The following is a 15,684-nucleotide window of genomic DNA, read 5'->3' as shown; positions in this document are numbered from 1 at the left end:
TAGGAACATGATTTAAAGCCTTTCTTTGTGATTGCCACATTCTGGCAGTGTGACAGTATCACTGACACGATCAGTTTTGAAGATCAGCTTTCCTTCCACAGCCCCATGGCTGGGCAGTGCTGGAGCTGGAGCTGTGGTGGCATCAGTGTTTCTGTGCTGCTGCTGCTGGGTGCTCAAAGGTTGTCTAAATCCAACCCCTTTTTTGTTCCTGTGATCTGTGTTTGTTCCAACAAGTACTGGTTAAGACATGCGTTATGGGAGATAGTTCTTGGGGAGTCTCTTTCAGATTTTTTGACTTCTCAGAAAACTCTTCTTGGTTGTTTACACCTCTCCCAAGCCTTGCACACCTTCCCTGTACTGAGCTTGCAGATTGCTTGGACCTGTTTGTGTCTCAGCGAGCTCTTCAGGATCCTGCCCTTGGTATTCGGTCTCATTTTTCAAGCAGTAATTGGAATTTTCTGCAAGCACAAGTGTCTCATGTTAAACAGGGTGATGACAGAGAATAATAAAATGAAAAGCCCTTTTCCCCCAGGGCAGGAAATCTTTGTTCAAAGCAGCACTGTGAACTCTTAACTACAGGCTCTCCTTCTCCATCCCTTTGATTTTGGTATGCCATCACTTTAGAGCAAGACAGTATAATTTCAGCAACTTTTCCCCCTAACATAATGATTTAACAACGTGGCTGCTTTCTCTGCAATGGAAAGACCTCTGAAAGATGCTACTGATTTTTATCAAGGCTTTCAGGGATTTTTGTACCTTTACCTCTGCAGCCTCATGCTAAATCAATCAGCAAGAGATATGTCATTCAAATCATTCTTTTTGGCCTTGTATCTAAGTACAGTCTTTAGGTTTCATCCTACAGATTTCACTTTACTTCTGCTTCCCAGGAGGGGACTGCAGGTGAGAGGAGAGTGTAAAGGGAGGCTGATTTTTTAGCCAGTCTGGATCTGTCTTGCCTCCTGTCACTATTTACGTGTCTTAAGCATCTTCCTGGACTTACTTATACAGCTCCTTTTAAATGGCAAACAGTGATGATGAGATCTGGCCTCAAGTGACAGCTTCAGGTTTTTGGTCCCCGGGACTGAGATTTCTGAAGGATCTTAAAATGCTTCATTTCACTTCTGTAGTGAATTTCACTGATACTTGTTTGTTTAAAACAATTTTTTCCTATTTGAAAATCCAGCCTGCTATTGAAGTTCATTACTTTGTAGCTGAGCAAGGGCACCTCTTCCTTGTTCTTTCTCTGTGTGGAAGAAAGGAACTGATTCTGTTTGCTGGTGGTGACATTTCAGTGTTTCTTGAGATTTGGCTTGTGATGGAGCAGTTCAAGTAGGGCAGAGATTCAGATCTGTAGTGTTGCTCAGCTAAATGCTGGAATGCTTGGGCAGGTCATAGCTGCCAGTCCCTGAAAAGGGAAGCATCTCCATTTATCCAGAGCCTGACAGAGGTTCTTGCCTGCTGTGGTCCTTGAAGTCTGTAGGCTGCCCCTCCAGAGCTGTGCAAGCAAAGGCTGGGACCTCTGTTTTCATTTGAAGAGGAAATACTAATTCGTTCCATTTGTCTCTAATAACTGGTTGGATTTGTTCTAAGAGAAACATGGAATTTTCTCCCATATTAAGATGATGGGATAGGATGTCTCCATGAAATTACCAAGCTAATTGCAGAAATGAGGGGATCTGATTGTTTTGCAGTCATTATTACAATTTTCATTCAAAAATGAAAAATAAAGAGGCATTGAGTACAGACAAAGGTTTGTCTGAGGTAGTTCTGTTAAAAAAAACGACCCAAGAAGAACAAATAATAAAAAACCTCCAAAATTAAAACCCCTAAACTAGTTCTTCCCATGTCAGGCCTGAGATTTAAAAACACATTTTTATAAAAATGTTTAGAAAACAAGTGAAATTTAAAAAAAAATGTTGATATTTTTACCTCTTTACAAATGAATGATGAAAATCATATTACACAAAAATTGCTAATTTCTGTTAAACTATATCTCTGTAAAGGTATATGTGTTACACACCAGTTTATATCAGAGTAGCTGATCCGTTAATCAAAAAGTTATGTAAAATCAAGGAAATGCCAATGTTTTTAATAACAGATGTTTTAAACAAAACCTGTAGGAGAAAAACAAATATATTTGATGATTTTTTTAAAGTGCAAGTTTTTACACAAGCTTTAATTAGATTTTGGCCGAATACATTACTTTAATGGTTTTTCATTAATGAAGACTGCTCATTTCTTTGCACAGTAAAAAGAAGAAAAAAGTAATCTTAGATTATATTTAAGGAGCAGACAGTGTATTAAAAAACTATTAAAGTTACTGCAGTCATTGACAGAATGATTTTGCATGAGAAAAGATTCTAGGAAGCGTCAGGTAATTTCAGACAAGGATGGGTGACAACATCTTTGTATCATCTGTTAAAATAAATCTGGCGTGAAGTGTGGGTTGAAATGTGTGTGAGACCCCAGGTGCTGCTGAGCTCCCTGACCCCAGCTCTCCTTCCAGCCTTGGGAGCCTTTTTGTCCCTGATTTCAGCAGAGAAAACGTCAAATCCACAGAGACCTGGCTGTCACCGCAGCACCCCTTGCTCTTGCTATCAGGTATTTGGGTGATCTGGGGTAGATCCTGCTCCCCTGCGCTAGTGGATCTGGGGTGGATCCTGCTCTCCTGCCCTAGTGGATCTGGGGTGGATCCAGCTCTGCTGCCTTAGTAGATCTGGGGTGGATCCTGCTCTCCTGCCCTAGTGGATCTGGGGTGGATCCTGCTCTCCTACCTTAGTGGATCTGGGGTGGATTCTGCTCTCCTGCCTTAGTGGATCTGGGGTGGATCCTGCTCTCCTGCCTTAGTAGATCTGGGGTGGATCCAGCTCTGCTGCCTTAGTGGATCTGGGGTGGATCCAGCTCTCCTACCTTAGTGGATCTGGGGTGGATCCTGCTCTCCTGCCTTAGTGGATCTGGGGTGGATCCAGCTCTGCTGCCTTAGTGGATCTGGGGTGGATCCAGCTCCCCTGCCCTAGAGGATCTGGGGTAGATCCAGCTCTCCTGCCCTAGTGCATCTGGGGTGGATCCAGCTCTGCTGCCTTAGTAGATCTGGGGTGGATCCTGCTCTCCTGCCCTAGTGGATCTGGGGTGGATCCTGCTCTCCTGCCTTAGTGGATCTGGGGTGGATCCTGCTCTCCTGCCCTAGTGGATCTGGGGTGGATCCTGCTCTCCTGCCCTAGTGGATCTGGGGTGGATCCAGCCCTCCTGCCCCAGCTGTTGGACCCAGCCCTTGGTTTCCTGGAGGCAGCACTCTTGACTTCAGTTCCTGCAGATGCCAAACATTATCAGTTATCATTCTTTCTGTGCTGCCTCTGCATCAAATATTCCAGCTCGAGGATGGGGCTGCCTGATGTTTACCTTTGCCTGCAGGTTGTCCCACCATCTCAGTGGAAGTGTGTGGGCTCTTGGTTTCTGAAAACCAAATTATTTATCAGCCTTAAAAGGCCAACTCAAATTCATTTGAAATTTTATTTCATTTAAGTCACCATACTTACTGTTGGAAAAATGAAATACAAATAGCCATAAGTTCCTGTGTTTCAGATGGGTAAATGTCACACACAGAATTACAGGATTTCTTTTTTTAACTAGGTTTAAGTGAAACAGAGTCTTTATTTAGTGTCATGTTTTTATTTAAAAGCATTTATTTAAAGTTCTAAAAAACAAAGAATTCAATAAAGTAAGACAGGTGTAACTGCAAATGATTAATGATATAATTCTCACTACTTTATAAAGTGTCTAACGCTGAAGAGATTTATACAGTGCAGAATGGCAATTGTGCTTTGATGGAAGGAATAGGTAATCAATATCTGCAAGCTTGGAAAAAAGTGTTCTATTTCCTCCTCTAATGATATAGGGCTTTTTTTTGCAAAGCAAGGATGTCTGGAGCATGAGACACTTGGAAGAAGAATTAATTTGAAATCTGTAGTGGAAGATCAGTTTTAATTGAAAGTGCACTTGAATGTCCATGGAAAAAAACAGTCAGTTGGGCCTGAATCCTTCTGATGGCCACCTGGGAATTTGTGAATCACACTGCACTATTCTTGATTACATTTTATAGGTTGTTGAACACTTTTTTTTCCCTAGGAGGTATAATTTATTCAGTTTTGTTTCAAACTCAAAAGTTTTCCTCTCCCCTCCCTGGCCTTTCCCCTTTCTATGGTCATTGTTAAAGCTGGGGCAGCCCCAGTTCTGTGCTGCTGGAAATGGAGATGTTGGGGTTGTGGTCCCTATATCTGTCTCAAGCTGCAGCCATAATGGTGCAGGTCACATTGCATGTAGTCATTCACATATCAAAAACCTGTGAAAGAAATTAATGGCAAGCCTAGCCATTTATAAAATCCTGGGCTGATTTTAACTAGTGGGTCTTGAACCTCTAAATCTGAGCGTAGCCTTATGTCTGTAATTTGTGATCAGGACTTGGAGTCACAGCACCAGCACTAAGTTGGGGTTTGGAATTGCTGAGAGAGTTTCATTGCATTAGATTTTTTTTTCTTTAGTAATTCAGCACGAGTATGGATACATTTTATGCATGGAAACTTATCCTGTCGCATGAAGAAAGCAGATACTGCTAGGCTTTATTTTGTTAGATTATAGATTTACAAGCAAGTGAAGCTGCTGTGTTTATGGAAAGAGATTTATTGCTATGAAATTAATTCAAGCAAGTTAAATTAATTTAAGAAAAAAAAAAGAAGACTTGTTTTTTAAAATTAAACAAAGCCTTCAAAAGTCTGTGGAACACTACATTTCAGCAAGAGTCAGTTCAGGTACCTAAGTCACTTGAGGTTTTAATTCAACGTGGTGGTTTGTTTGTTTACCCTTATGGCTTATTTTATTCATTTTGACAAGGCAGTTTTCACTGCAAATAGGTTGAGAGCTGGCTATAAATAAATAAATAAATAATTATGACAAGATGCATGGAAGAAGCCCTACAGTCTCTGTTAAAATAAATCTGCCTACTTAAAAAAAGGGGAAAAAATTCCTCATTGACACCAGAATACTTAAAAAAGAAAAATTGGAGTGCACAGCTCCTTTTGAATGCACAGCTGAAACCACTGTGATAGCCTCTGTGGGCAGAGTGCTTTTGAAAAGCTCACCCCTTGTTTATAATAAAGCCAGAAAACGAGAGCTGGCGGGTTTGATTATGTGTAGTGCTAGATATTTAAAGCAAATTCCCAAATTCCATGGGGTAGATGCAAGGTTATATGTAAAGTAAATCTGAATTTCCAATTAACTCACTACAAACCAATTACTAAGAGCGTCCTGACTGGGGAAAAATAGCTGTGTTTGAGTGGAAGACAGTTGGTTTCTCCCATGGAGGGGTTTTAATAATTCTCTTCTCCTTGGTTCTGATACATTGGGAAATAACTGAAAGCAGTTCTTGCTGACAATATAAGTTGAACCCTGAGGTAAACAAAACTGATTTTTAACCTGGGCAGATGATGTAAATGATTTTTAAATGACATTGCAATTTTGCCTAATTGTACTTGAAAGTAAAATGTTCTTATTGTCATTTGGGTACCAGACAGCATTTGTGTGTGGTGAGTATAGCAAAATCTTGCTATTGATTAAGTGTCCTGCATCAGCTCATGAGAAGAGAGCACTAATGCACTTTGCAGCTAGACAGATTAAAACCCAGAGGCCAAAGAAAGTGCTCTTCCCAACTGCTGGGTTTGGATGGCACTAATTGAATATACATATGCTTCTCAGATGCAAGGGTGATAAATGCACATTGGTGCATCATTTCCTGCTGGCTGCCTACTGAACAGACCTGCTGACTGTGTAGTTCAGAGGTGTGACACAGGTGTGACATCAGGACTCCCAGGAGAGCAGAGTTCAGCTCTGGGTTGTAACTTGGTTTTGGTAGTTGAGCTTGGGCAAGTTGCTTCCCCTCTCAGCCATCAACTTCCCTATCTTTACATGAGAATAATGTAGCTGATTCCTGCTGTAAAGCACTTCAAGAGCTGTGAGCAACAAGTGCTTTACAAGAAATCTTTGCTGTTATTTCAGGAGCTTAAACCACTGTTTGCACTCATAGGAAGATAAGCTCTCAGTCTCTGTTAATACAACTTAAGGTTTGGAGAGACAGGTCCAAAGAAAAATTTGAAATTCATTTTAGATCCTCCTAAGAATGGTGCTGAGGGTCCCTGGTGTTCTAGTGCCTCTCAGGCTGGTATGTGGTGTAGATGACAAGGTCTCTGCCTCAGACCTTTCATTTTTCCATATTATTTTAATTGTTCATCAAAACCAGAAAACTCATGTAAGAATAGGAAGAAAATAAATTTACTGTGTATTCCTGAGAGGTTATTGTCCTATTTACTTCTTCCAGAGTAGTTTTTTTTTCCCATTGTTGTTTTCTTCAAATGTATTAACATACATTTAGTTTCATTTTTCCTTTTATTATTTTCTGGCTTTAAAACCTCCAAAAGAAATGAGATCATTAATAAAGATCATATTATCTAAGCATAGTATTGCAAGAACACAAGTTAATGTGTGTCTGTTGCATTATTTGTCCATAATGAAAGGATAAACTATACAGTAATATATTAAGGCTGGAGCTTTTGGGAAGTTCCTGGAGCAACATGGTAATTGATAACATATGCACGGGAGGAGCTTGGGAACTGCAGAAAGTTTTACAGAATAGTTGTTTTTAAAAAAGGCCATTGTTCATTACTGCCAGAGGCAAAGTTGGAACACAGCACAAAGCCAAAGGATTTCAGTCTCCCCATAAGTTAAAAAGTCTTAACCTCTTTCAAATGTGGGAATTGTAACTGTGGTGGAGTTACCTGGGGAGCTTAAGTGCTTCATCCTCACACTTAAGAGTTCTCCAGCACTGTGGAGCCACTGGGATGTTGACATTGGTGTTTTTTCACAGGTACCTATGGTCCCGAGCACTGGGTGATGTCCAGCGAGAAGTGTGGGGGGTCTCACCAGTCCCCCATAGACATCATAGACCACCTGGCCCATGTTGGAGATGAGTATCAAGAGCTGCAGCTGGATGGTTTTGACAATGAATCTTCAAACAAGACTTGGATGAAAAACACAGGAAAAACAGGTATGTTCTCTTCTGCTTGTCTCCATAGCCTGACTGCAGTCAATTAAAAATTCAAGCCATGTTCCACCCTCCTCCTTTTTCATTGTTCTGTTGTTTGTTTTTTTTGTCCTTTTTTTTTTTTTTTAATGTAATTTTTCAGTAGGAGCCACCTACCTCTGCCTCTGCATTCTCTGCAGAGCTAGTTCTACAGATTGATATTAAGGGGTTTTTTTTTAAGGGATGCTCTTTTTTTGTTGCTGTTGTTTTTTTTGTTCTCAGTCTAAACTAATTCTCTTGGTAGTCAGTTATTCCTCAGAATAAAAGGCAATGTAAGAGTTTCAAGGTGTAACCTTGAATTATCAGCTTTGGGAGGCTGTAACACCTAATCCAAAAGAATGCTGAGATGCAGGGCTCAGGGGGAAGGAGAGGGGAAGTCTTAGAAATGGGAAGATTTTAGAGAAGAAAGAGCAATAACTGCTCAGAGTAGTGGGGGCTTATTAATGTTTTTCTGGTGTGATTATAGCACAGTGTTCTTCACTGAACTGAATCCTTTTCTGCTCTGTCTTTTCTGGCTTTTAGAGAAAAAAGAGCAGGCATGAGTACTGCTTATTTTTACCAAAACAGTTCAACGAAAGGTCAAGGTTGATTTATATGCAAAGCTGCATGCATTTGATTACTCTTTAATTCTAAAAACGTAAAAAGCAGAAATTATAAGGCCACTCTCTTCATTTGACAAGGTCAAGTATTTTTAGGGAATTGGATTAAACCACTAATTAATTCAATTTTATTTATTGGAAGTATATTTTTATCTTTATTAACGTCTGACATGCATCTCTACAGTGCTCTCTGTGCCGTGTCCCCTGTCACAGGTGGGCTATCTGGACCCAGGGCATGTACCTGCTCTGGAGCTGGTGGCTCAGCTGTGCAGACAGTGTGACCTCAGATACACCCATCAACTCCAGGGCACTTCACATCTGAGCCATGGCCTGCAGTCCAGCAAACGTCTCAGATCCAGCTCCAGCAGTTCAGGATCTTAGCAGGAGTTATTGCCCCTCAGATGAAACGGAGTGGCAGACTGTAGCCTGTTTTCCTTCACTGCAAAGCAAATCCAGTTAACATAAACCACCTCCAAGCAAACCTGGGGGTTTTGCTGGATTACTTGGGGGTTTTTTCCCGGCTTCACTGAGAAGTGCTCCTGTTTGCTTTGAAATCCTGACTTGGTTGCCCTTGGTAGCAGCATCAGGTTCAGGCCAGGTTGAATGCTATGGAAATTTGGTGTTTAATTAATCTACTCATGTTATGCACCCTGCCCTTTATGGTCAGAGAGGCTGTTTTGGTAATCAGCAATAAATGTAATTAGAAAGACCATGAAAAAGTGATGGTGCTATTCTTCTAAGAAGGATGTTAATGCTACCCTGTACATGTAACAGTAACATTGCTGCACATACAATAGGAAACCATGTTAGAATCATAGAATCACTTAGCTTGGAGAAGACCTTTAAGAACATTGATTCCAACCATTAACCCAGCACTGCCAAGGACACGACTGCCCCTAAGTGCCACATCTACACATCTCTTAAATACCTGCAGGGATGGTGACTCCAGCACTTCCCTGGGCAGCCTCTTCCTCTGCTTGCCAACCCTTTTGAAATCCTTTCTATTATTCAATCTAAACCTCCCCTGGAAACATTGGAGGCCATTTCTTCTTGGCCCGTCACTTGTTACCTGGGAGAAGAGACTGACCCCCACCTGGCTGCAACCTCCTTTCAGGGAGCTATAGAGAGCAAGAAGGTCCCCTCTAAGCCTCCTTTTGTCCAGGCTGAGCCCCCCCAGCTCCCTCAGCAGTTCCTTATCAAACTTGTGCTCCAGACCCTTCCCCAGCTCTGTTGCCTACTCTTTACACACTCTAGCCCCTCAATGTCCTTCTTGTAGTGAGGGGGCCAAAAGTGAGCGCAGTGCCAGCTACAAGGGGACAGTCACTGCCCAGGTCCTGCTGGCCACACTGTACAAGCCAGAACCTTGTTCTGTTGAACTGAAAAGTGTCAGCAGATTTTCTGGTCTTGGCGCAGTTGGCAATGAAAGCTGAAGCTTCAGTCTTCTCTGCTGGGTGATTTTAGCACTGCTGCTATATTTGATTTCCTCACCCATTGGGGTATGGATTTTTGCTGACAAGTTATTGCTTCTCAGAGCAACAGTAACTGTCACTTTTCCTGGTAACTTACGGCCTTTTACTGGTAACGTGAAGACTCTTTTTGCCTTCCTGTCAGCCCTGATTTCTTCTGCTGAGCTCCTAACTCCTCCCTTGTTTTATCAAGTCCCATTCCTTTTCTTGGTTTTCTGACCTTTTGAAGAAGCTTGCCTGGCATTAATTTTGAAGGTGGTAAGTGGTAGAGCAGCAAACCAAGTAGGATGTTTTGGCTTGTGGGTAGAAGATAGAGGCCGACTGTGCCATAAATCGTGATGCATTTTGGCAGCAGAGCCTTGGAGCAGATGGCCACACAAGACCTTCATATTGCAGACTGACAGAGACAGTAAACTAAATAACTGTTTAAGAAATGGTGATGGATGTAGAGGGCATTTCTCAGCAATTAATGACTGGTTTAAAGAGACAGGGGTCCCTGGGAAAGCAAAAGGCCCTTAACCTTAATGCTCATTAACTGGCAGGAAATATGCTGCTTGGGTTATTGTTATGGCTGTAGGACCTAGTAATTGGTTTTTTTTTTTTTTTTATGATTGAACAATGACTTATTTTTAGGCTCTGAAAGGTAATTCTGTTTAGATTTGTTCTGCTCTTTCTTGTTTGTGTCCCCCTCTCTATCAGGTAAAGAGCAGACAATGTACAGAAAATAGCATTTCGTTCAGAAAATATCAATGAATTTTATAGAAGTGCTTTTGTGCACAATTACATTGGCAAAGGCACTAATGTGGGTTCAATTTCTTCACTAGAGTAGCTGACAATAGAGCTAGAGAACACTTGGAGGATATACATATATACATATATATATATATATATATATATAGTTGTATTTGCATTAGTTGTGTTCATACCAAAAACTTCTAAAATCAGGAGAATTCTGCTTAGAGAAACTTACTAAAATTTCTGCCAGAAATGTGTTTTTGTTAAGTACCTTTCCTATGTGATGTGCATCATTCTGGCTGGTCCTGACCATCAGAGCTGCTCTGCTAGGGCAGGGGAAGAGCTGCTTTGAGTCCAGGTTTATTCCTGCTCTCACAGGGATAATGGGCATCCAATACCAGCCCTGAACCTGAAAATGACATCACACAATTGTGATCCTGTTGGCTGCACACCACATTCTTTGGGTTTTTAATCTCAATTATATAGTATTTTAAATTAGTGGGCCTTGGGCGTTGATCCCTTGCACTCTACAGAAATCCTGGGATAAAAGCAGTGGCTCCCAAAGCCCAGTAAAGTGATGTTTGGTTCTTTCAGTCCTGAATACCTGAGGTCACAGAAAAAGGAGGGAAGTTCCTGGCAGTAAGGGGATGCTGCTTAGCTGGGAAGGTGATGGGAACATGTGTCATACAGCTCAGCAGTGTAAGAAATACTGTGAAAATGAACAATTAGATGAACATTCCAGATTGTACATCCTCCTAATTATCCTTTTTAATTATTAATCTAGAACAAGTAAAATGACCCCTGACAGAGCCATAAATTATTTGGGAACTATCAAATATTTATTAGATGCAACTAAATCTCCACAGAGGTTTTTAACAGACACATGCGAGTCTGCTTTGCTGTATTCCTCATCTCCTACAATTTCATCTATGGAATTTGTAACTAATTGAATGAGATTTTTCACCATTTACGATACTGCTGAGCTCATTGAGAATTTTTTAAGGGAGGTAGAGAGCAGCGGTGCTTTCAGTCATGTATGTTTCACAGATTTGGTGTAAGCAGACAGTGACTACCAGCAGTGCCCTGGCTGGCACAGGCACTATCCTACAGCCACTTCTGCACCACCCAGCCTCCTACACAAAGCACTTGGATGCAAAGGGAGCACAGAAATAAGCAGAAATCAAGGAAGAAAACAGCCCCGTAGTTTTGCTGGCACAGTTTAGAAACACCTGAACATCTCATGCAATTTAACATCAAGATGGTTTTGACACAAACCATTTGAAGTTGAGCTGAATGGAAAAATTGCACCTGAGATGCTGTAGCTCACTGTCAGGGGAGGGCACAAAGCCTGGCCTGCAACACTGAGTCACCAACAGAAAAATAACTTTTATTTCATAAGTAGCTTTCTTTTGGTTTTTTCAGCAGTGAATAAAATCCTCCTTCTTACATAATAAAATTGGATTTATATTAATGTTCCTGTTGTGATGACACACAGTTGGCTTAAGAACACGGAGAAATCCTTGTGGGTTTTGCTATTTCCATTAAAAAAGGAAAAAATCTCCAAAATCAACCCCACAACTTAAATCACAGGATTCTAGGCACAGCAAGCACTGGTCTGCAATGACTTTTACAGAAACAAAATTCAAATTTTAGTTGTGTTTTTGTGAGGGATGAGAAGAAATAATTTTGTGGGGAGCAGTTTTTAGGAATGGTGTGTATTAAAACCAGGAGATGCTGGAAAGGAAGAGGATATTGTAGTGGGAGTAGCAGAAAGGAATTTTTTGGAAGCGGGAATCAGTTATTGGTTGGACCACAGGCCTCCTCTGTAACATGTGCCAGGTTCCACCATACGATTCTGCCCTCTGTTTGGACCTACGGCTTTTATTGTTACATAAAATACAAAGGCTTTTGGAAATGAAAAGAGAATACAAAGAAGATCTTTCTGACTCTCATTGAATCACGTAATAATAATATCAGAGTTACTGTAATAAAACCCAGTTCTTGTGGAGGATGTCTCATGACTGAGTCTCAAAAATGTTATTGTTTCTCTCCCCATTTTACAGAGAGGAGGAGCAGGGAGGATAAGGAAAGCACCCAGCATGTCCAGCAGTTAGAGGTGGGAAAGGGCACAGGGATCCCCACCAACAAAAAAGAGGAAATCCAAAAAAACAGGAGACCCATTCTTTTCTTAACTTGTGATCTACAGACCTTGAGGGGTTTATAAGGTCAGGGACCATGGTCAGCCATTACTCTCTGGAACCACATTAAACAGGTTTTGATGTAGTTTCCATTTAAATTTTAATCAAAGTCCAATAAGGAGGGCAAAATGTCCTTGAGATATTTGGACTTTGGGATTTTCTGTAGTCTGTGTAACTTCATAATCACTTCCAGAATTAGCCAACATTACTTGCAGACCTGATTTTTAACAATCCCTTTAAAGAGGAAAATGATGACCCAACATTTTACATGCATTAGAAGTATTCTGATGTAATGAGCAAAAACTCTGTTTCAGAAGAACTATGCTGAGTTTCTTTCTCGTTGTTCTGTGTGTGCAGTTGCTATCCTGTTGAAGGACGATTATTTTGTCAGTGGTGCCGGGTTACCGGGCAGATTCAAGGCAGAGAAAGTGGAGTTTCACTGGGGTCAAAGCAACGGATCGGCTGGCTCCGAACACAGCATCAACGGCAAGAGGTTCCCCGTTGAGGTGAGTGGAAAGACACGTGCTTGTGTTCTCAGAGGAAACAAAATCTGTGTTCTCAGAGGAAACAAAATAGTCCAGGGCAACTGTGAAACCGGGCAATGTTTCTTTCAGTGAATGTATCACTTTGCAGGCCCTTCCGGCCCTCACAGCACTCCATCCATAATCTCTCATGTGCTTCTGCAGTGTCAGCTTTGCTGGCCTTGCCAGTTCTCATGTCCCGTGGGTTAAGTTGCAAACAGCCACTTTTCTCATTTGTCCCATAAGCTTTCCACGTGTGGGAGGATCTGCTTACAAATATCTGCTGGTTGACCTTGTTGTCCTCCAAACTTTTCCTTTCCCATGACGCTTACAAAGAAATAGCAGCAGTTTGGGAGCCATCGTGCTGAGACCGCTGTCATCGGAATTGCCTCCTTGCCCACACACAGGACCTGAGCTCTACCTGGGTTCAGCTGCTGTCCCCTGCCTGGCACTAGCAGGACCTCTCCACAGATCTGTGCAAACAGCTCTGCGTTTGCTCTGCCTGTGCTGGAGCCGGCTGGACCCGAGCCAGCCCCAGCCACGAGCAGCCCAGCTATCCCAGGAGCGAGGGACAGCCTCGGGCACAGCGCTCTGGGGACGCAGGCGTGCTCAGAGACAGGGCCAGGCACCTGTGTGCAGTGACCGGGGGACATGGCTTCAGATGGGCTCAGAGACAGGGCCAGGCACCTGTGTGCAGTGACTGTGGGACATGGCTTCAGCTGGGCTCAGAGACAGGGCCAGGCACCTGTGTGCAGTGACTGTGGGACATGGCTTCAGATGGGCTCAGAGACAGGGCCAGGCACCTGTGTGCAGTGACTGTGGGACATGGCTTCAGCTGGGCTCAGAGACAGGGCCAGGCACCTGTGTGCACTGACTGGGGGACATGGCTTCAGACTGGGACAGGGCTTCAGATGGGCTCAGAGGCACCTGTGTGCAGTGACTGTGGGGATGTGCCTTTGGAGGGCCCTGAGTGCAGGGGCTCTCAGGGAGCTGGGTGCAGTTGGGTCTTGGTTTGTGAGCAACAGCCCAAGGTCGCTCTTTCATCACTGCAGTGTTTCCTGTGTCAACAGAGTTTGTTGATAGTTTTCATTCGATAGTCAAGGTTTTGCATGGTGAGATAAACAAGAGGTTATCTGGGATTACCTTTGCCTGTGGGTAAGCAGATAGGCAGTTCCCAAGTGTGGCATGTGGATCCTGAGCAGGTTGCAGGGAGCTGCGCTTGCTTTCCCAGAAAATTCATGGGTGAGCAGAAGTGGTGGTCTTGGGACTTGATTCACCCCCTAGTTTGCCATAATTCATCACATGTGGCTTTTAGCCAAGTCATATTTATCAGGAGGTGGGAAGAGGCTTCCAAAGCTTGAAGGGAGGTTGTAATAGACTCTGGTGCATTATCAAAACCTCCAATTTTCACCTGCCTGTTCAAACCGCCTCATCACACAAGAATTAGAAGCTGTTTTTTGTATCCCAGTTGTGTACCTGTATGTTAGATTTTGTAAGAGGCAGAGATTTTATTTTTGTCTTCTTTTTAAAGAGCTTTTCCATTATAATTTCCTTGATGTAGCTGTGATTTCTCACAAGGGGCCACCCCTGAGCAGAAGGAGCAAAGGCTCAAACACTGTCATGCTGGCCTGTCTGTCTCAGTTGGCAATACTGATGTTTGTAAACCTCAGGAAGATGCACTCAGGAAACCTACAGAGACAGTCAACTCCTCTTCTGAAATCTGGGGGAGTGGAGGGGGTGAAAAAGCCTGGGCCTTCTTGTTTGTGTCAAAAATAGTATTTCTAGTTCAGAAACCCTTTCTTAAGATTCCAAGGCTATTTGATGGTGGCTTGATGAATGGAAGCTCTTACACTGTGGAAATAAGCAAGTTCCTAAGAAATAATTTTCCTATGGTTTCAATATTCTTCATTTCAGTTGTTTAGAGTATTAACTAGAAAATTGAGGGGAGACTGCCTTGACTGCCTTTAGGAATTTATGTTTATGTTATTTTTGCTTGTTTATGAATGCTGAGCAAAATAAATTGCTGGATCAGATAGGTTTAGTGTTAATCCTAATAATTTCCAAGTGATCTGTGTTTGTTGCAATGACATGGACCTCTGGCCTCTGGCCTTCCTTGTTATGATGACATTAGCAGAATTCCCACAGCCATTCCTTTACTTTTTTTCTTTCTGTAAAGAAAGAACAGTTTCCAAATCAAGCCTTTCCCTATTGTGATGCTATCTACCTCCTACACAAGAATTCTGACTTTCAATCATGTGCTGCAAAGGATTTCTATGGATGGATTTTGGAGGGTCCAATAGGGCTAAGGTGATAAAATTGAGTCTTTAGTGCTGATAGATGCAAAACCAGTCTAAATAGTTGGGATTAGACTTCTCAATCAGTAACTGTACATGTATTCTCAGTGGGGCTTTTAATTTGTAATGCTAATTGTGGTGCAGCTTGCAACTGTCTGATGCAACCCCAATTGCCTGATGCTGGGACGTCTGTGCCAAAAACACTCCGCTTCATCTGAGAAGTAGCATTTCTAGGGAGGCTGTAGAAAGGATAAACTAAAATTCTATCCTACAGAAAGCAAAGCCTCAATCATTCTGATTATTCTGAGCCCATGGATGCAGGAAAAGCTTACAGCAGTGTGTAGGTATTGGCATTCCAGTTCTGCAACAGTTACAATGGCAATGCAGCTGAGAGGAAATGTTTTCTAAGTCTTTATTTTGCAACCAGATGTGGACTATGCAAAACCCATTAGTTCCAAAGCACATCCCAAGGGAGCACAGATAGATCAGCTTCATCCATAGAATGAGGGCTGTGCACATTAAGTTTAGAAGTTTTTTCCCTCTGGGAAACAAAGTGCTTGCTGGTAGTCTTTTTTTTCTTGAAGAGGATACAGAAACTAATTAGAAATGTCAGATATAATACAGAGCATTATTGTTTGACCATGTTGTTTGGTTTTTATTATTACAACTAATGTGTCAGATAGTAAGGCTGTCTACATTAATTGGTTTCCTTCATTGAAGCCCATCTGGATCATATTTTTTT

At 42.1% G+C, this 15,684-nt stretch overlaps 1 protein-coding gene across 1 annotated transcript in view; it reads left to right on the top strand.

Moving 5' to 3' along the window:
* Positions 1–15,684, top strand: part of PTPRG (protein tyrosine phosphatase receptor type G) — a 394,477-nt gene that overhangs the window by 202,163 nt on the left and 176,630 nt on the right. Inside the window, exons 3-4 of the mRNA XM_053953681.1 lie at positions 6,914–7,093; positions 12,485–12,633. Of these exons, the coding sequence (XP_053809656.1) occupies positions 6,914–7,093; positions 12,485–12,633 (329 nt within the window). The remainder of the gene's footprint in view (positions 1–6,913; positions 7,094–12,484; positions 12,634–15,684) is intronic.

Source organism: Vidua chalybeata, chromosome 12 (genome assembly GCF_026979565.1).
Source record: "Vidua chalybeata isolate OUT-0048 chromosome 12, bVidCha1 merged haplotype, whole genome shotgun sequence".
In the NCBI taxonomy this organism is placed as follows: Eukaryota; Metazoa; Chordata; class Aves; order Passeriformes; family Viduidae; genus Vidua; species Vidua chalybeata.
Note: the sequence above shows the minus strand (reverse complement) of the source record. Positions and strands in the feature narration are given on the sequence as shown.